Source organism: Melospiza melodia, chromosome 1 (genome assembly GCF_035770615.1).
Source record: "Melospiza melodia melodia isolate bMelMel2 chromosome 1, bMelMel2.pri, whole genome shotgun sequence".
Lineage (NCBI taxonomy): Eukaryota > Metazoa > Chordata > Aves > Passeriformes > Passerellidae > Melospiza > Melospiza melodia.
This window is the reverse complement of record NC_086194.1, coordinates 132,893,052-132,918,576: the sequence shown is the minus strand read 5'-3', so window position 1 is coordinate 132,918,576 and position 25,525 is coordinate 132,893,052. Positions and strand designations below refer to the sequence as shown.

The 25,525-nt window shown below is 34.3% G+C and overlaps 1 protein-coding gene across 5 annotated transcripts in view; it reads right to left on the bottom strand.

Moving 5' to 3' along the window:
• Positions 1-25,525, bottom strand: part of SNTG1 (syntrophin gamma 1) — a 320,666-nt gene that overhangs the window by 33,118 nt on the left and 262,023 nt on the right. For 4 of the 5 annotated variants that reach the window (XM_063168607.1, XM_063168586.1, XM_063168575.1 and 1 more), the window contains 2 exons: positions 18,421-18,537; positions 14,173-14,244 (listed from right to left, as the gene is read on the bottom strand). In XM_063168607.1, the coding sequence (XP_063024677.1) occupies positions 14,173-14,244; positions 18,421-18,537 (189 nt within the window). The remainder of the gene's footprint in view (positions 1-14,172; positions 14,245-18,420; positions 18,538-25,525) is intronic. The other variant, XM_063168615.1, reaches the window with a different exon arrangement.

The window sequence follows — 25,525 nt, the reverse complement described above, 5'->3', positions numbered from 1 at the left end:
TAGATACCTTCTATGAAAGTTTTCCACTTTCTATTCACATGAGGAACACAAATATCAGCTTTTCTGACCTATTTGACTTATACACTCTACTCTGGAAGGTTGGTCAAAAGAATATATTTCTTTTAAGAAGAATGAAAAGTCCATATGTTCTATTTTCTTTATAGAGGCTAGAGAAAACAAATTAATATTTCTGCAGGCTTACAAAATTAGTCTTTAAATGGATGCTGCAGGTAGAGACTATAGTGGCTGCCCATGGTTAGGTTGCTGGCTTTGGTCCTGGAGGAGAACATTACTTTTGGCTTTACTTTCAACATAACATCACATAATGGACATTGGGTTATAAATATTTATTAATTAATGATTGCTAGTATTTGCAATCGGTACTAAACCAAAGAATAAGCAAGTTAATCAGAAAATCCATTCATTAAATAGTTTTAAAATATTTTTAAAACTTTATTTATTTAATAAAAAGAATGCTTTATGCTAAAATTCTCGCATGTAATTTGTTCTTGTGAAAAACAGGTTTGCAGAAACAGCTTTAATTAACTTAGTCCCTGCTACATCAAAGTTGCCACAATTCACAAGCTCACCAGCTGTCAATGCCAATACATCTGGAGATTTGGGTATAAGTAGCCTGCATGCAATTTTCACAAAGTTACCCCATAGCAAAGGGCAGAGTTAAGTTGAGCAAAGGAGACTCATGGGACAGTATTGCCTTCTGGTTATACACAACTTGAATAGACCAAGGGGAGCACAACCAGCTGATACAAGCTGGAAGAGCAGCTTATATTGTTCATGTCAGCTCTCCCTGGGGCAGAGAACCAGCAACCAAAAGCTGATTGAGAACAAAATATATAAAACAGGGACCTGTCTGAAACTATCACTCTCAGGTATACAAGTAGGCAAGGGGAGAGCAAGCACTGCTTTCCCCTTTCCATTCATTCAGTAGGAAAGTGACCAACCTGTTCAAGAAAACCAGTACAGCATGCATTCATGAGTGCTTCTAGCTGAAGCGTCATTTACAATTTCTAGAAGAATCAGCTATGGAGGCATCATATCCACTCTTTTCAATCACCATGAAAAAACAAGTCGCTATGATTTTAAAATGACCAGTCACTGTGGAAAAATCTCTCTCCTTACTTCCATCAAGTGCTAAGCTTAGTAGCTGTACAATATTTAGTCATGCATGAAAAAATCAGCATGAACATGTTTGATCTTAAAAGACAGCATTTAAAAAAATAAAAAATCTTGTTCCATATTTTTCTTCCAAATATTTACAAAGATGTGTAGTTGAACCAGTTAGGTGTAGCTAAATAATAGTCTGTGTCCTATCAGAAACACCTTTTGTATTTTTTTAGTACCTCTTTCCCCCCTTTTTTTTCCTTTTTATTCAGGCCCTTCTACTAAAACTGAAGCGTTAATTCTGTTCACAGTATGTCCTGACCAGCATTCAAAATAGAGGCTATAATATCCAGGTTGTTGCTAATGACATCTATGCTCCATTGCACACACAGCCTCAAAGCACACAGAGCAGCAGCACTGTGACAAATGTTTAACCTTGTGGGTATGTGTAGCAACAAAAGACAGCATCACAGAGTGGCTTGGGCTTGAAGGAACCTTAAAGATCACCCAGCTCCAACCCTTTACGGCCATGGGCAGCGAGACCTTTCACTTGACCAGGTTACTCAGAACTCATTCAGTCTGGCCTTGAACACTTCTAGGGATAGGACATCCATAACCTCTCTGGGCAACTTGCTCCAGTGCCTCACTACCACCACAATAAAGAATTTCTTCCTAACGGCTAATCTAAGCCTATTCTCTGTCATGAGTACTGTCTCCTACATTCTGCCTTGTTTTGTCACTACATGCTCTTGAAAAGAGCCCCTCTTCATCATTCTTATAGGATCCTCTTAGATACTGAAAGGCCTCAATAAGTTCACCCTGAAGCCTTCTCTCTTCCAGGCTGAACAATCTCAATTCTGGAAGAGCAAAAGCACTGGAAAACCCTCACTCCTCCAGGGCAGAAAAGCTACTTCTTTTAGAAGTAGCACGTCTTGTCTAACAAATCTTAAAAGGGATCTTGAACTCCCTGTGCTCCCAGAGCGAAACCTGATTGAATGGGCCTATTAGCCCAAAACCCAAAGGGCCTCTTCAGCATGGAGTTTGGCAAGACCCATATGTAAGGTACATGTATTTCCTGGGGAAGGTTTTAGTTCTTCATAGCTACAACCACAGAAGAAACTAAAAATATTTTGAACTCATCTTTATCTATTTATGTCTACTACAGTTAGTAAAGAATAAGTAATTATTAGTGATGAAGCTTAAAGCTTTTCTGAAACACGACTGTGGGGGATCACACTAATCATTGACTTTAATATAACCCCTGTTTTCAAATGGGACAGAGCTTAGTGCATAGCTGAGTTTCAGAATGCATATCTCTATTTAGCTGGGCACAGCTAAGGTTTGATGCTTTTAAATTATACTCTTAGACTTCCAGTCTTACGTGCTTTTTTTGTCTCCTATTGAGAAGAATATGCTGTCTAGGAAAAAGAGTAGAATTAGTGCACAGACTGTGAAAAACAAAATGTTAGAAACTTCATTGAGATTGATCTCTGTTAAAAAACACTTGAAAACTGCAAAAATCTCTGGAGGCTTTGAAGTGTTTAAATAAAAACCTATGTATTTCATTATGAACATTGCCAGTAAGAATTGTACTAGATTTTACTAAGCATTACATCAAACCCAGATGATGAATAGAAAGCTAAGTGGGATCTACAATAATTATCCAAGTTTTTGCTACTTAGGTATGAAAATGAGAGCATGCTTTGATTTAGGAAAAACCTAATCAGTACTAGGAAGTATTTCCCCTCAGTATTTTGTATATAAAAAGTTCAGAATATTTCATCAACTACATTATACTGTGACAAACAAGACACATAATGGACTCATTTATTGTTGGAATTTCCATTCTGCGAAGTTCCTCTTCAGAATGAAAACAAAATACATTTCCCCAGAAATAATAATTTAACCTCATAATAATTTTAATTTGTGATTAGCTCTAATGTATATACTTGTGATTTTGATATCATCATCTATGATTAGGTCCATGATAAGAGAACTGTAAGCCAAATACATTTAAATTACGTGTTTTAGTTTTTCTAAAATTGCTAACATACATATGAAGTATTCCTTTCCTAACTAGTGGTATTCCATTCTACATGTAAAAAAAGTTATGTGTAAGGTTCCCATTAGTACTGCTTCTGAATCTTTTTCTGCTTTTTCTGCAAGATCTTTCCTTAGTTTTGCATTTCCCCTCAAGCATTAAAAATCTGCATTCTAGGTTTATAGAATGTAATAATTTGTGCAATAGATAACTGGACAAATGAATATGTAGGCAAAGCTAAAAGATAGCTATCCAAATGTCTTTATAAAGACAGGAATTTAAAGCACTTTTTTTTTTTAAGGAATCCATCCGGAATAGTCCAAAAGTCTGCAAATTAAAAAAAAAAAAAACAAAAAAACAAAAAAACCAAAAAACCCCAAAACAAAACAAAAAAACACAAACCAAACCAAACCAAAAGAAAACAAAAAAACCAAAAAAACAACAAAAAAACACCCCAAAACTTGTCAAGAGTATCCAAACCAGGTCTGGATGAAACAGGAATCTTCATTAATTAACTTTTACCAAACCACTACTTCAATTAAAATATAAATGTCAGTCTACCCATTTAAGAATCTGCTATTATTATATTCATTTCGTCAATGATGGACACAAGCCAATTTCATGTTGAGTTTTTAAGAACTCTTTCATACCTATAATGATTAGTTGTACCATTTGTCCCTGATGTTCTCATTGTGAATTAATAAAACTCTCTGAAGAGAAGCACACACAAAACTTTTAGCAGTGTGCTAATTCTCACTGGAGGGAATGTAGTCCTGCTGAAGGATGGGCTGTGACGAAAGACATTGGCTCACACCCAGCTTCAGGGTAATCCAGCATCTCTGCTGACAGGACAGTATGACTCCTGCTTGCCTAATTAATAATGATATCCGTGTTAAGTGAGAGTAATAAATTTGTCCATGGGAACTAAGCATGGCTCATTAAGCAGGTCCTTCCAAATTAAGGCAGAATGCCCCTTTATCACTAAACAGTGACTTTGCCTTCGCTTCTGCAGGGGTAATCTCTTCTCTTTTGAAACACTGCTCTTTCCAGAAGCAGCACCACTTCTTTTTGATTACTTGAGTAGTTTCATTTTAAGTATGTTGATCGCATTAAATACTCATATTTTGGATATTATTTAAACCTGCTAAGATGCAGGAGGCCCTCACCTCTTGTGATAGTCAGTGAGAGTTGAGTTCTTCTATTCTACAAAGCCCTCTGCAACAGAAACAAACATTTGGCACTTTCATGCTCATGGCATGATTTTTACTCAGGAGATGCTCAAGAATTTTCTGGAAGTCTGATTTACCTATAAAGTTACATGTAATATAGAGAGTGGCACATACATTTTTGCCATGGAACTGTAAATGTTAGTGACACCAGTGAGCAGTTTTTGACATGAACAACAATTCATGTAAGATGGTCAAAACCATACTACATGTAGTAGTAGTTTTTGACCATACTACTTGCAAGACTTTCAAGAAAATTATATTTCAGATGTTAAAATGAGGTAAGAATTCAGGTATTCAGAAATGAGGTATGAATTCTCTCATATTAATTATAACAGTTCTTCAAAACACATAAATGAGAAAATGATTTCTTTGTTAACTAGTTCAGACAATTCTACCAAAAGAAATCAGTCCTATCATAATCAAGATTCAAACCTAGCACCTAAATTCTCTGAAGATAAAAAGCATTTTTCTCATGCAATCTCTCCAAAGCAACTGTAGAAATGAAACACATCATGCCTTTACACTTTCTGGCATCAGTGCCCTGATAGTTTTACTGCTTGTGTCTCCTTTTACGTATCAGTTCTGGCTACATAAACATACATCCCTCTTTCTGAGGCCATATAATGATCTACTTCTTCAGCTGGAATTTTCGGAACACTTTGCTTGAGCATCACCATTAGTTGCTATGGTGATGGTTCTAATAGCATTTACAGGCAGCAGGGAACAGATTCATTCCAGAGTGAAAAAAAAGACACAGCTTCTCCAACATATCCTCATTACTCAAGTAATAAATAAATAATATCCATGAAGGCGTGCGTTTGAACATAGCTCATCTTATTTGGACCCTTCTGAATTTAATTCTTAAGAAATGTGAAAAAAATGTTGATATTGCAGATATCTATGCATACACATATTTAGGCAAACACAGAACTGCAGAACTAAAACTGGACAGAAAATATTTTGATGTTCAGATTTGACAAAAAGTAAGTTTACTCATGGGGGACACTGTTTATAATTGCAGGAGAAATTTTACTTTCAATTAAATTTCCATTAGAAAGATCTGTCTGATGGCTGGAGAGGAATAGAAAGGTTCCTTCTTTGTATTCCATTAGGTTCAGCATTAAGCTTGAATCACTTTCCTATTGTGTCTGAAAAGGAAAATTAATTTCCTATTTTGCCTGATTATAAGACAGTCTTGAAGACCCACATTTGAATCAGAGCAAGAGTCTGAAAAGAGGTTTCTTCTGAGTCAGTGCCATAACTGTGTCTATTACTTAATGAACTCTACTGAGAAACTTGTTTATTTTTTTGCCATATGAGGAAAATTTTCAAAATGTTCATAAAACCGACTAATCTTTTGAAGAAATAAATTATTCTAATACTTTCTGGAGAGGAATTAGTGGTTATTTTCTGTCACAGAGAAATCAGAGATGAGTATAATTACAAACAGATACTAAAAAATGTGCTGATCATTTGTTTAGAGAGTTATTAAGGTTTTTACCTCTCCAAATGTTGAGATATTATTTGCTGGAAATTAAATTCAAGAACAGATCCCATAAGAATAAATATAATGATAATGGATAGCAATGTAAAAGAGTGATCCTATCTTTTCATTCTGATTCTTTTTTAAAATAGTTTCTCAAATTTAAATATTTGCAGCTGATCTTTTTTCCCCCATGTTAGTTGTGTGTCTGAGGATAGTGCTGTATTTTATACTATAGTTAAAACAGCTAAATGAGTTCTGTAAAATAAATTAGAAAAATCAATTAAATTGGATTATCCCAGTTAAAAAGAAAGAAATAAACAGAGAAGCATTAGCCCCCAAATCTGCTTTTTGGGCTGTTCTGGGACTTCCATTCTTCAGACTAGCAATGGCTGATTTAAGGACAGGGACACTTTAGCTGTCCTTGGGAAGAAAAGTTAAGATCTACCAAAAAAAATATTAGTTTCTGGGCAAAATTCGACCATATTTTGATATTTTAAAGATATCATTCTGAAGATGCTGCATTTTCATGGTGTATAGGAAGAGAACCTTCCTTATATTTCCAGCTGTTGGGAGTTGTCATCCTACTGGCCAAAGAGAAAAACCACCTGGCTCAACAGCAGAAGTGGGCAAAGACATTACATGAAAGAAAAGTGCTTTTCATTCTCATTTTTGTCAGTTTTTGTGTTTGGGTTTTTTCCCCCAACTTTAGATGTACTTGTTTTAAAGGCAGGCAAAGATCTCTTAAAGGTCTTCCTCATGAAAGGCACAAACACTGGAGGGGGAAGAATTAAACTAGATTTAACAGAAGTTTGGAAAATTACCCACCAAACTGATTATTTGTTATATTAAAAGAATTACCTACTTGACTGCATACTCTTTCTTATTTAGCTTCCTTTCTTATTTGCACAAAATTCCTTTTTCAAATACCTTGTCAATACATTATATCAAGGTGAGAGTATATTAGAATAGCATAGTGAAAAACATTTGTGTTGAATATCACTATGTCAGAAATTTTGTGTAAGCAAATGTGTAAAATAAATTATTTTACATGTACTTGCTCATAGTGCTAAGAAAAAAAATTTAAAAGGACTGTGATAAAAAGGCTCCTATCATAAAACAACAAGATAAAGGTTTTTAAAGAAATTAATATTTCTGGTTTCACTGCTGGCTCTGGCTGTTGAGAGTAATCAACATTTAGGCCTCCACTGAGAAGAGAATGCACCAAATAAAGTTTTGAATAGTTGCCCCTGAGACAGGAACACTTTATTTCATATGAGGATTGGGACACAATTTCGGTCAAAAATAAAAAATTATCACTGCTGCATTAATGCCCAGAGTCACAAATTCTTTGTGCAATAATACTGCAGCATCTCAAGCAAAATTAAAGTATTGCAATAGCCAGAAATAAAGATAAGAAAATACTAAAATTATTAAAATCCATGACCCTAAAAGAAAAGAAAATTGATAAATAAGAGAAAAATATTTCACAAAAATCTACTAAAATTGATGAGTTAGAGTATATTAGCTCATACAATACTGAATCACTCCAATCTTTAGAAATGGTCTGATTAGATGAAGTCAATGGAGGGAAACTACTCAAGCTGCAGATAAATCTCAAGTATCTTGGATTTAAGACACATACGTGTCTTTCCCAAATATCCTTACACAGTATTTATATTTCACACCTAATTTCTGCTCTTTTTCAACATTGCCTTATGCTAAAAGTTAATTTGGCTTTGCTTTTCAAGGATGCTGCAACAGCACTGTCAGTCTCATAACTAGACAGGCAACAAAAAGCAATTTCTGAAACGGAGAGGTTGCAGAAGTAATTTAAAAGTTTATTTTCTGTATCTGTTTATTCTTTTTGCTTTCCTCTGTGTGTTTATCTTGTTATTTCTTCTAGGATGAAGGATCAGACTCTTAGATTGGCAGCCCCAGCACAACGCAAGTCATTTATTTTTCACCCAAAAGGTGACAGTTTATATTAATATTACATAAGAAATGTCAGAAAAAGGCAGAGAGGGGGGGAATTAATAAAAAATGAGAAATCTCTCTAAAGTTAAGGGGAAACATGAAGAGCCTTATTTAATAAGTTTACATTTCAAATATTGTTTGTCCTTTCTCTCTGAACCAAACAAAAAATGAATAAGTCTTTGTACAGTGGTAGTTGTCATGCACGTAATAACACTGCCTCTTTGCTTTCAGAAAAGTCTCTTACAAGGTTGCTGTAGAGTTACAGCAACATCAACACATTTACACATAGGGCCCAGTACATATATCCAGATTAACATGGATTAGGGCTTGTGTAACTATGTAGATGATGAGGAGAAATGAACTGCAATCACACACAGAATCACAGAAGTTGTGTATGGTCTCACCCGGGGTGCAGACATCCAGTGCCTATCTCTGTGCGTGACAGGAGCAGCAACACACTAGACTACGCTTAAAAGGATCCAGTGGTGGAAATTCAGTGGCCTTGTCAGGAGTTCTATTTCAATACAGAAATTTTTCTTTATGGCCTAACTGAAGCCAATTTAGCATTAGCCTTGATGCCAGTGGACATGGAGGTATTTCTGACTATTACTATCCTCTTTTATGTGGAAACATTATATAGTCTTAAATGTAGGACTGAAGGCAAACCAAAGAATGAAAATTACTTCAATTGTTTTCAACTGAAATACTCAACAGTTAGCATTCTTTCCAAGAACCTGGCGAAACCCCAGCTGAAAATCTAATATTCCTTGGATGCAGCATTAACTTATTCATGAAAGGCATGCATTACTTCTGCCTCTTTAGTGTTGCCAGTCTTTTAGTGGAATCACATCAGGATGCAAGGCTCACCATTGAGCAAACCATATGAATGACAGACCTCAAAACATGTTCTCTACCTGCATGTCTATTGGCATTATTTTTAAAACTTACTTGAATACAATAACATTGTCAGTAGTTTCCCATCATTTTTATATTATCCTTTTCCCATACTTGGCTTACTGGAAATGGACAGCATAATTAATTTAAGTAGGAAAAATTAACATAACTACTTTTGAGGATTTCACACATACCAACAGCTAAAATAAGGAAGGAATCACAAGTCTTCTGAGACACCAAGTTGGTCCTGATTAATATAGCAAGAAAATTATAGCTGCACTGATGTGAATGGTACTAAGTGTAAACACCAATGATTCACTACCCTGACATGTTGCCAGCACAGACTGCCTTCCACAGTTATCCTCACATTTCATTTCAGAGTTGATCTGACACATGAATATGTTTCCTGTTTTATGCTGAATAAAGCATGATCTAACTGTGAATCTCCAAATATTTTTGCATGCCACTGAAGATAGGAGGCAGGTGACTAAACTATAGAAAGCATTTTCTCACAATTACAAGGAGATATTTGGATGAGCTGAAGATCATAAATAACTGAAGTAAAAAGGACAGAAAAGTGCAATTTCTTATATTATTCTTCATCATTTACCTGAAACAACCAAACAAAATTTTTTCTACCCCCATATGGAAAATATGTTTAAATATTTAAATTCTTTTCAAAGTTATCTAGGGTCGTTAAATCTTGTTAAATTATACACATTTACACATGTACACACTGTCAAAATACACATGTTAAAACTGTATCAAGTGGTACCAAAAAGACATATATAGTTAAATCAGATTTGAAATACTGAGCACGATAAGGGCCCCTGCCTTTCTGAAGTTAATGATAGAATTACCTGCTTTTCTGGAGCATTGAATATTGTTCAATTGCAACATTAAAATTAGTTGGCTGTTAATGGGACTTTACTCTCCAAAATAAAGGATAAGGTGAAACAAGCTTCTGGGAGAATAAATTAGAAATATTTATTGATAGCAAATTCTACCAGCAGTTCTATTAAAAATTTCTCAGAGATACATTTCAATGTCAAAAGTGGTATCATTAAATTATCTTTTCTGACAAACTTCTTAACACAGACCACAGATTTTCATCCACATTAGCACTAGTCTGAATAAATTTGTGATTAAAAAAACAAAAAGTGGTTTAAATGCTATCAACTTTTAATGGTTCAAGTGGTGTGGTACTGGTTCAAGTGGTTTAAATGATATCAACTTCTTTCACTGACTAATCAGCACAGCTTTTACAGTTCTTACTTTCTTTGCCATTTTAACTTGCCTGACTTTGATGTCCACTCACTTTCTTTTTACCTGCTTATTTTTAGGGTTAAAGAGTTCTTCAGTGCCTTTTTTTTCTCTCTGCTTCCACCCCTTAATAAACAGATCTATTGAATTTTTAATAAATAATTTCAAATGCTTACCAATTTATGCATTTACCCCCTCAGGTCTTAAGTTATTTGCATCTCCATAAATGCTCCTTTTACATCAAACATAGCTACTGCTGTTTGCCATTATTTCACAATTAATAATTTAAACCAATTAAATTGAAATGTGATTTTTGTACTCAGCCAGCTTTACCTAGGTTTCATGTCAAAAATTATTACTTCATCACCAAAATCTTGACAATTAAGAACTTCATATTTATATGATAATAAATTTTTATCTGGTAGTTTTTAAACTTTATACAGAATCTTTTTTTTTATATTACATTATTGTTATGGTAGTGTATGAAAGTGGTTATGAGGATTTGGGATTTTTCCTATTTTGTTACTCTATAAAATTGTAAATACTAAATTAGAGGTTCAATGACATTTTGCTAAATTTCTTTCAACAAGACTGTTTTTCACACAGTGAAAAGACTGCTTTTTAAAGTGTATGCTTCATATTTTAAGGTCTTTCTGGTCATTTAGAAGATCCTAATCAAATCAGAATAGAGACTTATGCCTTGCTTCTACTTCCTTTTCTTTGTAATCTGATCCAGAAAATAAAAGAAAAAAGTATACAGTTACAATAAAATAGTGATTTATTTGATGAGCATTATAAATATGAATCCACTAGCTATAAATCACATAATATTCTCTGAAATCTCTGAATAAAGTGCAGAAAATCCTGCCTTTTAGCTGCTTGACACTAAGGCAACTGTGACAATTTAAAATGGCATCCCAGTCTTCTTTATTGTTTGTGAAAGAAATCAGAGCCTTTGGAATGGATACTAAAGGAAAAAGAACACTAAACACATGCAAGTAAATATAAAGAAAGCATGGTGGAAGCCAAGTTTTGGGTTTTAATTAACATTTTTGGACTATATGCTCTTCCTGAAGATTAAATCAGTTAAGTACTTTGTAGTAGACAAAGCATTGTGTAGACATTAATATTTGATTACTGTTTGAATATTTTTATTGTTACCAGAAGAGGAATTATTCTCTCATCCTGAAACACTGAAATAAGCATTCAGTAGGATCTGGGAGCTCATATTCTCCACTGTAGTGCTTCTGTCATGAAGAGACTTAAAGGAGTCTCAAACTGAGGAAAATTACAATTTTATTTAAAAAGACAAACTTAGGGTAGTAAGTCTCTGTAATCCAGACTGTCCTTGTGAAGTTTGTCAGAATTTTAGTCACAATTAAGGAGTGGAAAATGGAGAAAAAATACTTAAAGACATATTGAGTAAAGTCCTGTCCTTATGGCATGAGGGACAGTTATTGAAATTGCCAGTATATAGCAGAGAAAATACCAGCTACCTTGGGTGACACTGGATCCTAATAAATGTAAGTCTGAATATGGATTTATTTTTTTTTAAATACCTCATTCAAAAGCAAGCAAGCCATGCAATACAGATAAACTTTGCTTGGTAAATGATGTGGTAACACTTAATTCTAAAGCACTACTTCTCACTCCTGAGCTAACTCATACAGAGGTTAGCACAGCCTATTTGCAAGTCCTACTTGAAGTGAATATTAGCCAGAAAACCTGTGTCATTCTACAAGTCTGATAGATTTATAATAAAAGTAGCATTTGAGGTACTGTAAGAGGGAATAAGTTTGAAGGTGATCACAATACACCAGAGTAACCTTTTTTTTTTTTTTTATGTGGTCTCTGATTCAGTAATATCCATGGGGCTTGTTCAAATGGGTCTAAAAACCATTCATTGCTTAAATGGAGACTTTGAAGATGCTGGTATAAAAACTGAACAAAACCTTGAGTTTCTACAGATGTTCAATGTAGTAGTGTAATGGGAAGCTGTTTTTCTTGCTTTTATTTGCTTTTATATTTAGTGAAACCATAGTTAAGTTCTATAGCAACTGCTGTAGGAAACTAGAATATGGTGAAGATTAATGCTCCAATGTCAGAAGCTGCAATTCCATTGCAATGATTTTCGCACTTCCAGTTTTTATTATTTATAGGTTTTTGTCAGCTACAGAACCTGCTTGAAACATTTCAGCATTTTACAAGCTTGACCATATTTACAGAAAATACACAAATAACTAAATATGAATAAAGTGATAAAGAAACACATAAATTACATTCTTATATTACTTATTCTGGAATTGCCTCTCTGTTAATATAGACTGAGGCTGGAAAATCTACACCTCTTCCCAGACAGTTTGGATGGCTGGATGATAAAAAAAACCCAGCATATTTGCACTCTTTTCTGTGCTTTCACACAACATTGCCTGAAAGCAACTGTTCTAGGTTTTACTGTTTCACAGATTGGTTCCTTGGCTGTAATAACTTCTGCTACATGGCTGAGAAATGAAAATAAACCAAAAAACCAATGTATTGATATACAAGAATAGGAGACACAGAACCAAGAGGGGAACAGAAAAATGGCAAAAATTGCAAGGGAATTAAGAAGACCATTAACAAAGGCAAATGGCTAAAAGGAAAGAAGAAGGAACTTTAAATTACAGAAAATTATATGGCATACATTCCATAAGTTTCTATTCAAAGACCATAAAAAAATCTTTGGATAAGTCATAAGGAGGAGTCATCCTGGCTCCAAAGCACTTAGTTCTCCAATACAGAAGAGCTACCTTGATGCTTTTTGCTTAAAGTCCAAGCCCTGAAGGAATCAGAGGTTACCAAAGGGAAAGAGGAAAAAAGTGCATGTAAGAAGTGGCATTTTTCAACTCTTTCAAAGCCTGACTGTGTTCTTAGAGCATTGTTCACTTACACTCCCAGTAAAATGCCTTCACCGAGTGAACAACTTGTCCTGTTACTCCTCTCTCTACGTGAGCAATGCAGGAGCCAATATTTGCACACACTTTGTAATTGAAGGATATCCCACAGGGTTGGGATTTTTTATGTTTGATGAAGACTCCAGACCTCACGGCCAACATAGCAGTAAAAGAAAACTTTCCACTTCTCTGCTCAGATGGCTAGCAAAGAGGAATTTTTCAGTCTATAAACTTGGCAGGGTTTTTTCTTTGTTTTTATGGTTTTGGGTTTTTTTTTGAAGTCTCAAGTGTAAAAAGTTTCCAAATTTTATTGAGCCATTGCAACCTTAATCTGGTTCCCTAAGGAAAATATAGTGCACCTATGTGACCTACAAAGGTAAGAAATATAGCATTTATGTCAGTTAAAGGTCTACCCAGTGAAAAACACTTTAAAAAAGTATAGTATTTTCATATTTCTCATTGATTCTGGTCTGCCTCTGCCTAGATAAAATGATAGAAATGTTAACATTACCTTTTATGTAATTTGGACCAAAAGAACCCCAAGACCAACATAAATCAGAAAGCATTTCACATTAAAAATGATTCTCTTTTCCTTCTCATTTGAGAAATTTTGAGCATCTGTTTTTCACTGTTTTTAAAATAGAGAAAAGAGCAGATAAAATAATTCTGATTGAATTAATAATTAAAAAAATATTGAAACAATGTACAATAATGGTCTAATTTAACTTTCTACTCATAATTTTAGGGTTCTAAACATGTACCGCTATCTCTTCTCATTTATTACACTTCAGACAAACTGAAGAAAATGGAAAAAATAAGACAAAAGTTTTCAGAAGTGTATTGTATATTTTAAAGTCTCTGCTCTCAGTCCTAGTGAAGTCATACATTGCAGCTGCTATTAGTTCCATCACTGTATTTGAAAACAACCAAAGTGATCACTGCTTCTTTAGGTCCTCTGTTAGAAAAGTTAGTATTACACTAGCTAAATGTGGCATTAAAGTGAAGCTGTAAAGTCCAAACAGCATTATGGAGAAATAAGGTCATTTCCTAGTCAAAATCAGTTTATTTCCAATTTTGCCATGCCTTCTACTTCAATTTTGTACCTACTGACACCAGAACTTCTGATATTGGACTTCAAAAAGAAAAAAAATAGATCTCTTTCTACAAGGTAGTTAGTATTATGCTCTTGTCTGTCAAAGTGGCAATTTATTTTATACTTTCTTATCATACCTTGAGAATTTTGCACATTATCTCATAAACTGAAAATGTTTTCTCAGCTCGTGTCCAATCCCAGGTTGTGACCTTTAAAAAACAAACAAAACACAAAATAAACAGAAAAAGAAATGAAGTTATTTTTGTTGATTTTTAAGAATTAAGTTTATTAACAAAAAAAATCCCTAAATTATATACATTGATTAAAATATATTCAGAAAGACCAAGCACTGCCTCAAAGCAACATCTAGCAGGGACCAGACCCTTCCATCTAGGAGATGTCGTCCCTGTCCTTACAATGCAGATCCTCTGCATGCAGCCTGCTCTATGCAAAATGAAGATACTTTCCCAGGGAACTTGCAGGGTTTGCAGTGAGATCCTGAGAGGATGCAGCCCTTGAATTTTCATCTCACAGAGCCAGGGCCCTGCCCATTAGAAAACACACTTCTCACCACTTTCCAACTTGTAACTGAGTGCCACTATTTGCTCCTAATCACCTGCAGCGTTTGCAGATCCGCAAAACCAGTCCCCAACCTTGCAATGTCCCAGACACTTACCCCACACCCCTTGAGATCCAGAGGGAAAAAAACCAAGCATGAAGCAACACAGGCAAATGTTAATTTTTCCTTTTTTCTTACCAAGATCAATCTACTCCTAAATTCTAACAAACTAAGATTTGAAGAATAGTCTTTTTTTTTATTTTCCTCTTTGTTTTGTGTTTTCTCAACTGTTTTTAACTGTGTTCATTTTAAGCAACTGTTTTTACGCAGAAAAATGCATATATAAAAGAATTAAATTAAATCATGGAAGGGTCAGTGTAAAGACTTAAATGAGACAGAAAGATATAGATTAATGTATTCAGTAAGGGAAGAGTTAAGGCAATATCAGAACAGTGTATAAAATTTCCAAGGAAAATGCAAGCAGAAAACAGGAAAATATTAAAAATGTCAAAATAAACAAGAAAGCACAAAATAGAATCAAATTGAGGTTATAAATGGAAAAATAATCAACTTAATGGTAAGACACTTTGGACAGTGGCCCATATCCAAAGGAAGACAGCTGTATCATTAAATTTGTTAGACACAATGAATAGGTTGATGAAAACATACATTACTGCTTCTACCATATTCAGGATAAAGTTTTTGAAAGTTTAAAAAAAAAATTTAATAGCTTCTAGAGCCCAAGGAACAAAATATTATATGAGATCAATTTATTTCTTATTTAAAGAGAAAGTAATCATTAATAGATCAAAATTATTTTGATGCTGTATGACAAAATTCTATATCTAACTAATTTTTAGTTATAAACATTGTTGTAATGGAAGGTCCTTTAAGGAAATCACAGGTAGGAATGAAAAGTTCAAAAACACAGTGCTACAGTTTCTCTTCTATTAGAATTTTATATATTTACAGTCATTGTCAAATGTACTCTTCCCTATCTTATTGAACTGTGGGTATTAAACCACAAAGCTACTCTTTCTTCTATGGACAAAAAGATAAATTTCTCACCACGAACAGAAAAATGGGGAGAGGAGCCTTGCTACAGTCCCACTGAGCCCACAACACCCAGTCACACCAGAGGAAGTCTTATTGTGCCACGAGGAAAAGTCATTATTATTGCTCCTGAAGCACAAAGTCATTTGGAGCAATGTTTAAAAATTTACGACAGGCTCCATATTTTGGGAGAGAATATAAGAGCTCCCTCTTCTCCCCTGGTTTCCTGATTTTGTTTGTAACTGTAAAGGGAGGTTTTTTCAGGTCAAAACAAAACTCTTTCTGTACAAAGATATGTGCAAAACAAAAGTAACTGTAGAATTAAGATGCCCATAGAAATTGCTGCACCATTCACTTTTAATGTTTTCATTTAAAATATTGAGTAGCAAAAGAAAGGATGTTAGTAGCTCTTTCTCAAGTAAATTTCTATTTATAAATTGGAAGAAATCAAAAACCCCCAGCATTGACACAATTAATAATTCTAAAGAAGAAAATGTGCCAGGAAATAATAGAAAAAAATAATAGTAAATAAGTAATTTTCTTTAAAAACTTCAAATGAAAATAAGAAGCACTAGGATTGCTCTTTTATCTGAGCACGGAAAGTAGAAGTACTATTGCTCAAACAGATAAAAAAAGAGGCAGGGGAGGCTGCTGATAGACATCGTTTAAACACATGCTTCCTTATGTGTTAGAATTTGGCAGAGACTGGGGAAATACTTTTGTTTTATTTTCTGGTTAAGAAAGCTTGCAGAACACCTCTTTTCAGAAAACAACTTTGTCCAAGTAGTTTATACAGCACATATAAAGTAAAGCAGTTTCAATTTTAACTACACTTTATACACCTCCTAAAAAGAAGATCTGAAACTGTCATTGAAACTTTGTTCATAATATTTTCTAATCTCTGGAAGAGACAAACCTTCAAAATAGCAAACTTCGCTGTATATGTAAAAGTTTGCATATAGAAAATAGGATTTTGGAAGTGTGCCATTATTATATGCATTACATGTTAGAACTGGTTGAACTTTAAGTTCCTTTCTAACATAAACATTCTATGATTCTATGTCTTTAAGGCAGCTCTGCACGAGCTCTTCATCTGTCCTAAAAAAAGCATTCTCATCATTCTGCTTCCCTCCTACTCCATGAAGAGAAAATATTTTTCTCTGCATTTGAACAGTTTTTCTATTTTAGACTAGGAATCAGAATCTGGCAATACAAATTCATTTTGTGCTTGCAGCTGAGCTATAAAAACTTGAGGATGGATTTCTTGTCTTATATTATATCAGCTTGCCAAGATTTTCCTTACTCATGTCACCATGGTTCAGGCTCTTCATATGAGCATGTTCCTTTCACACATTAATCACCCCCCATCAGACATTTACCTCCTACAAGTATATTATTCCTATATATGTGTGATTCTTTAGTAAAGAGGTTTGTGGTCTCTTCCATAGTTCTTAGAAAAGAATAATCTTCCTTTTTTGTATTTGAAACAGGATTTCTCATCATTGTTTCTGATTCTATCTAGTACCCAGAATGGAGTTGGTTTTACTTGACAGGCAGCAAATGCTGAAGGAGGTATGGCAAAGACAGGAGAGATGTTTTTGAATTAAGGTGCTTGTTATCATAATCTGACATTTTAATCGGACCCTGACAAATTAATTAATTTACCTAAGAGAGCCAAAATCCCACACCCATGAACTAGTCTACAAACATTGAACATATGATATTTTCAGTTCATACTTACTTCCATTCCCCATGTCTTTCACATGTTTTTAAACCTTTTGCTAAATGAACACCAGTAGTTACTGATGATCAATCTAAAGATTGATGACTTTGAACTACCTCAGGAAGATATTGCCCCAAGAGGTGGTAGATGCCCCATCTCTGAAAGTATTCAAGACCAGGTTAGACAGGCTCTGAGCAACCTGCCCCAGTTGAAGGTGTCCCTGCTTGCTGTAAGGAGGTTGGACTAGATGACCTTTAAAGCTCCCTTTCAACACAAACTATTTTATGATTCTGTTTCAGGCAGGAAGGCGCTACAGCCTGACAAACACAGGGTTTAGCAGCAGTCAGAAAGGTCACCCAATAAACAGGAAAAATTAATCCACATGACTCTTCCTGCTGCAGGCATGGATAGGACTGCTACTGTCTCCTTAGCAACTGGCTTAAAAGTTAGCTAGAGGATCTTTACTGCATCTTAGATGTACCATAAGACAGTGAAAGTAAATTGCTGAGTAGAAGACGAGCACTAAAATTTTGCCTGGTGTTCCCAGTGAGATTCCAATTAATATTTTAACTTAAACCAATTTCACTTGATTCCCTACCTTCCTTTTGGTGCTCTCAAACTTACAAAAACTTACATTCAGGATGGAATCTAAATAGAGACATGTTGCCATCTCTACAACATGTAAAAAGCTTTGATATTTCCCCGAATCTCAGCAGTTTCTCTAGAATGATTGTTCAGTTTAAATCTAACCATGTTGCTTTGGGCCTGTTCTGTCTGCCAATAGAAAATTAAAATCTCCCTTTTAACATGAGCATATTTCTCTTTTATTTTTTAAGTGTTCATTTAAGTGTGGGAAAATAAGTTCTTGTAGATACCCAATCTGATGAAGAGCTGTTTTCCATCACTTCTCTACCACGCACCCCGGAACTCTGCTGTTACAGTTCTGCTAGCCCAATGAGTGGTATCTCATTGTGAAAGACTTGTACATATTATATGACATTATTATATTTAATAAGATTTGTTCCCACTAAGCAGAAGAAACATACTTACTGGAGGTGCTATAAATTTATACAGGGAAGATCCCCTCAGTGCTAGGAACTTTGGTGTGTACATTCGGTCCTGAAGGGAGTCTTGTTCCCGTTCTTCCGTCCAGCCCATGTAGACTATCTGACAAAAAAATCAATAGTGTTGACAATTTCTCAGAAATTTTCTTGTGTTGCAAGTATTTCACTTTGCATAAACTGATGTCTGTTAAATTTAACATAGCTGCAAACTTTGAACCCCAGACACAATATCATACATTGACAGTTTTTATAAATGATGCCTGTTAGGACAATGCAAAAGCATGAGAAGAAATACTTATTGTACTAGCAACAACAAAAAACCTAAACCACATACTCCAGGGGTATTAAAGGTGCATTCTACCTATTTGCTGACAGATCATGTCAGTGAAATTTAATGTAAGTAAAGTGTAAGGAGCCACCAGTCAGGAATTCTAAGTCAAGCAGCTGCTATAACACAGCAACATAGATACAGACTCCACATGCAAGTTCACAGTCACACATTAAACAATATGACGTTACAAATTTCATTTCCAAATAATCTCAATTTTTTTTCTTTTTTTTTTTTCTCTCTCTGAAAATCTCTATGTAGGAGTTTTGAAACTTTTTGCTTAGAAAGAGGAAATTACCAGACTACTTTTAGTCACTATTTCAAACAGACTTCCTCTGTAGGTACAACGGAGTTGTAGAATCCTGTAGAGTCTTACCACTACCAGCAGATCTTCTGACACAGATGTTTGAGCTAGAACTTATTCCAGCTCACTTTAGGATGTAACTTCCTACCTATCCTGTTAATTTTGAGTTATCCAATATCAAAATCTTAAAGAGTAGAATAACGCCACTATGCCAACTTCTGGAGAACCACTGAAGAGGGAGTAGAGACATCAAGGGACATTTGATTTATAACCATGCCATTAGTAATAAAATACATTTTCCAGTGCACACAGGTACACTACTGCTGCAGAAAATAGTTCAAGCCATATTTCATTCAGGGCTGCTCATGGGATAGATCTATTTCTAAACGTCTCTGTGAAACTGATCTCTACACTAACAAAGAAGTTACAGGACATTGTCTTCAATGTCAATAATAATAGTGTAAAGAAAATGATAATAATTATGACACAAAAAGGTAAAAAAGTAAACAAGTTTTTAAGTGCACCTGTGGTATGAATGTCCTTAAAATGAATGTTTTCACTGCATGTTTTATCCCCCCAGATTTTAAACATTGTGTACCTTTTGAAAATAAATTTACACTAGTTTATTTCTGTACTTTTGGGCAGAGAATTTTCAGCAACATTTCTTCATGAAATATGCATTAAAATAAATAGTGGGTCTATTGTTTTTCTTTTTCCCTCTTCTTTTTTTTGGGGGGGGTGGTGACAGGGGAGATTGTATTTTTTTTCATAACACACTGGAAATTATTAGCTTTTTCAAAATCCCCTTGTATGAAATCAACACTATGAGTCTCTGTCACAGTTTATTGGATATTTTATGGTCTATAACCAGAGACAGGGAGAAGGTCCATTTTTCTCTTACTACAGGGACACCTCAATACTTAATTATTTTGTCAATATCAAACACTAAAACTCATATAGTCTCAGGTTCAATGAAGAACATGTGTTGAAGTATCTGCTCATTTAGTGACTAAATAAGTTCATAAAATCAAAAAGAAGACAGATCTGTACCACAATATTCAACCATCAAAAAGAATGCAAAACACTGTATTTTTATGCAGTAACTAAAAAGCCATGTTCTCTGAAATCTCATTCATTCCTGAAAGAAGAACAATTCAGAAGGGAAAAAAAAACCCCAAACAAACAACTGAAAGGTAAAGTAAGAGAAGTTTTAAATTATTTCAATTCAATGTTTATTCAATTTTTTCTCATTTCTGCTGTTTCATATGCTATCCATAAATAAGATCCTCATCCCTCTGACCTGACTGCAGTCTCTAGATCTCAGTGACTGAGGTGGTTTTACACAAAAGAGTGTGAAAGTATAAACAAATTGTACTACTGTGTGCAGAAGTTTGGCACATTTTCTGTCTATAAATGAAGAAAAGGCACGATCTCTAATTTCTAGGAACTGAGACATCTATGCTTCAAAATCAATTCAATTGAATTAATTTGGTTTCATCTTGATTTCTTTAATTTAAATTGGACACACAGCAAGATATCATCTTGCCTGATGATATTTAATATCCCTGTAACATTGTATGTAATCCCCTCTTACTGTTTTTCTCTTTCATATTTCTACATCTACGATTCATCACAACAACAGGATACAGTCACTCATGTTGTGCAGAGGTATTGATATTCCACATTTGATTGACTCAACACTAAAGTAGCCATGAAATTTAGAGCAATTGCTCCCTTAGATATTTCTCCTTTGCCTCTGTAGATCATGAGGAAAAATTAGATTGATTTTCCTGACAACCTGCTGTACCAAAAGTTTTATTAACCGAAAAACATTTCTCCTTCAGGCTCATTCAACACAGAGAGGAACTGTCAAGCAAAGGCTGTGTAATTATAATTAGGGACATTTACAAGTTTGTCTGTGTGCATGTGCATGTTCTCATGTGTGGATTAAAATAGCACAGGCTATACTCTGGAAAACAAGGCAAAACTATACAAATGCTTGATAACTATTTTAATAGATAACTTTTAAGTTCCTAAAGTGATCTCAGTTTACCTAAACATATTAAACATGTGAAATTAGGAATATTTACAAGTTTGTTTGAGTGCACGTGCATATTCACATGTGTGGATTAAAATAGCTACAGGCTACATTCTGGAAAACAAGGCAAAACTAAACAAATACTTGATAACTACTTTAATAGATAATTCTGAGAATTATGATAACTTTTAAGTTCCTAAAATGATCTCAGATTATCTAAACACATTAAACATGTGAAATTAAATAAAATATTGCAATTTTTTATAAAATGAAGGTGAGAAACTGTTAAAAATTTTCACTTTTGTGGTAAAGTAGATGACATTTTTGAAACAGCTACTGGGAAATGTTCTGACTTCTAAAAAAGCTTTGATCTATATAAACTTAGAGGAACTTTTTTATCTGAAAGGGAGTGTAACTTACAAAAGTTATAGTTTATGCATATATATGAACAGAAATATTGGATTAATATGATATATGAACGAGAGTTTTGGATCATATCTCAGTGTAGTTGCACGTGGGGACTTGGCACATATGGCACTTCATGAAATTGTGAAATTGCATAAATTTCATTTCTGAAAATAAATGCTTAGCACAGACACGTGACGAACAGATATAAATGCTAATCACAAATAGACAGTGCATAGCATGCTCCTTTATAAAATAAAAAAAAAATCTAGTTAGTTTTTATCTTATCAAGTTTTTTTGAGTCCCTATAAAACTGTTGATTGTTATCAACAAATGTGGAAGGGGTGGTGAAAACAGATCTTATTTATGATTTGCGTTCCATTTGAAAGATAATTTTTGTATTCCTGGTTTCTAACTTACCTCAACAGTTCATTCTTCAAAATCAAATGGTGACACAAATTAGTTAACTGAGTGGCTGCTGGTTCAGTAACAAAGATTCAATAAGTCATTATGGTTTATGACTTGAATCATGGACAATTTAAAAAAATCTATATTCAAATGATAAATGAAACAGGACAATTTCTTCAGTCAAAAATCCATAATCTTGTAATTTAGCATGTTCTTAAATCACACAGACATCCTAATCAAGCAAGATGAATTGCCATATTTTATATCAGTCCAACATATTGCTAAAAATGACTTAAATAGCCTTGACTATCAGGGTGACTTTTTCAGAGTTTTTACACATTATATTTTAGGAAGAATAGTAAGACAAAAATACAAGAACATTTCCCCAAAATGAAATGTAATATCTATGTGACATCATAAAAGTGAGGCAATTCAAAGATCAGAAAGGATGCACTGACAGCTTTTTATCTGGCAAGTCTAATACTCATACTCACTTTACGTGAAATTGTGCTGTAGGGTGACAGGATGAACATGGGATCCAAAGATTAATAAATATGTCAGACAATACAGAAGGGAAAGTAATGAGGGATGAGAAATTCAGACAATGCTCTCTACTCTTGTTTTAATATAATTTTCTCTTTACTTTTAAAATAGTTTTTTGATATAGTCTAAAAATTCATTATAGTCAATTGTTAGCAGAAAAACAATTAAAAAACACACTGGAAATGTCAGAAAAAAATGGAAGAAAAAGGGTGGTCACAATGCAATCATTGGCCAAATCTATTCTGCTTAGGAGATCGTTTAGGAGAAGGCTTAGGAATTTTATGCTGCATAAAAAAAAATTCAAAGTCAACAGAAGAACTAATGACATAAAATGCTGAAAAATTTTGCCCTATTTTAAATGAAGTAAAAATGTCTGCTATCCTGTTTTTCAGGTTTTTGAAAAGCCTTCTAATCTTTCCATATTTCTTTTACTTCCCGCAAAATTTTTTTTCTTCCTCATTAAAAAAAAGTTGACTAAAACTTTAGCTATCACTGACAGCTCTAAAGATCACCATATTTTTGAACCACTCAACTACAGATATATTATTTCATCTAAGATTACACAAGTATTTTATCTCACAACTTAATCTTCTTCTGTGTAAGAACTCATATTGTCATCTTGCTACCAGATCAAGGCTGAGTATAGGTTTCCCATTTGGCTTTGTCTTGTTTTATTTTTAAAATGACCACAAAAAAATTGAGGAAATATTATCAGGTCTTAAAGTAAATCATGTCAGAGAAAACAGAAAATATTTCTTAATTATGAAAGGTGATTTTTTGCTTACAATCCAGATAAATGAAAACTGGTATCAAAGACTGAAAACAGAGCACATTTTCTCTTATCCAACAACATCAGAATCAGAGCAAAGACAGTTGTTTACTGTAGTAAAACCTGCCGGGACCTCCATAGAGATCTGTCCAAAATTAGCAGTGCTGTTCGAAAAACCTGCACAACAATTTGTTCCATTCAACAGCATCCCATGAAAAAACTTTGCATATTCCCAATGAGATGTACTGGATCTTGTTAGAACTCAGGACTATATTGACTGCTGCATGCCATTACTCCCTCCACAGTTTGAAAAATTATGGCTACATGTGGATACAGGACAGTTTCCCAAACAGGTAAAGAACTGTGTGTTGCTTTTCCAGGTTTCTTCTTCTTGTTATAATCTACTAATCCACAGAAACATTTTGGCTCACTCACTGGATTTTTTATCCGGTGCTACATGGTAATAGTCACAGCTTATTTCAAAGCACTCATTTTACTTATTTAAGACTTCTAAGTAGCTGTTTATTGAAATAAATTCTTCTAACAACAAAGTCAATTTGAACCTTAATTGGGCAACTGTGTGCCTTTGTCAAAATGTCAACATTAGAAGTTGGGAATTTTTGCCTCTCTTAAATTATTCAAGTCAATGCACAATTACGTGTATTTAAAATTCATTACAATTAGAATTTGTTCATTTTAATAGGGGTGATTAGCATTTAGAAAGCACAGACTTTTTCCAAGAAAGACCTTATGCAGCTGTTATTACAAAGATGGATTTGGATGCAAACTGCAGTATTAGATACCAATCTATATTAATTTCAGGAGTGTGTGTGAAATTATGAGTAGGAATGAGTACAAAAATAGCTCACGCTACTAGTCCTGTCTTCCAGGATATTGACTGGGTAATTAAAAAAAGATAAAAAATTAGCTAGAGTAGCTAGCCAGCATGTGGTAAACTCCCTGAAATGCACAAGGAACGTGTGCATTTTATACAGCATTAAGCATCTTCCTGCTAAATAGGTATGGTAGCTAGATGATGAAAAATAAAATCTCATGTCATCTAAAGTAATCTGCCTTCCTCACCTGACTGACCCTTCTCCTTCTTGTAGACTTCTGTTATTTACTCAGCACATAACTCACCTTCCAAGCAATTTACACATCAACACAATTTGAACAGCCCTGAGCAGGTTCATTTGATTTCCAGGATTACCACTGAGGAGGCTCATTCCTGATGACATCAGAGACATTTTACAGCTGACCTGAGAGGCTTCAGATCTTCACTGATACTCTCAACAGAGCAGCTCTCAGCAAACACTTTGAAAATGTGCATGTCTCACACATTTCCTGACTAAAATAATTACTATATATCACACTATCATCATTTCCCCCTCCTTTCACTGTTGTATTACTGGAACCAGTAGGGTTCTGCTTTCTTTTATGGAAAAACACAAAAAATCTTTGATATATGGCCATTTTTGAATCCCTACTTGTTAATTTTTCACCTGAAATTGGAGGTGAAATATAGGAACAGGCACAAGAACGGCTGCAAATTTTTATCCAGGAGGAAATTTCTGGGGGATTTTAAGGGTTTAAAATAGATAACAGTACAATACAGCAAGCTCAGCACTCGTGAAAAGAAAGTAAACATCATTTATTTTAAAGTCTAGTAGCTTGACTGGTTTTAAGACTTGTCTTTTGATTAATGGCATTTTTTTCCTCTTCTAAAAGTACACAGCATGTATTTTTCATGCCTAAAATAAAAATGGGTCAAACAAAATTAGTTCAAATAATCATGCTGGAGGGCATGACCTCTCCCTTTTGATGAACAACCTATCACATTCATCTTTTTCACCTCCGGGTAGACTACTGAAAGATGCTGAATGAAGAAAAAGATTAGAATATTACAAGTCACCAGACAGTGCCTTTCAGATTTTTGATGCGCAAACAACTGAGCAAACAACTAAATATTTATCTTTCTTCAGTAGCAGGGTGAGTGAAATATTTACAGAAACATTTAATACCATTCCTAACTTGTCCCAGGAGTATCTTTCAATTAGATTTCAATGACTGGCTGCAGATAACTTTTGGATTTTCTTTCTCTGTCTCTCTGAAAAAGACTGGCAAGCAGAATTGGACAGGACCAGTGCAGTTTAGGACAGTGGCTGTCCCTGTGAGATCACAGTGCTTGTGCAGCTGCCTTGCTCACATCCTGAGCTGACTGAACCGAGCCCAAAGGAGATGGTAACGTGGAAAAACCCCAAATGACTGAGTATACAGAAAATACAGATGAGGGGGT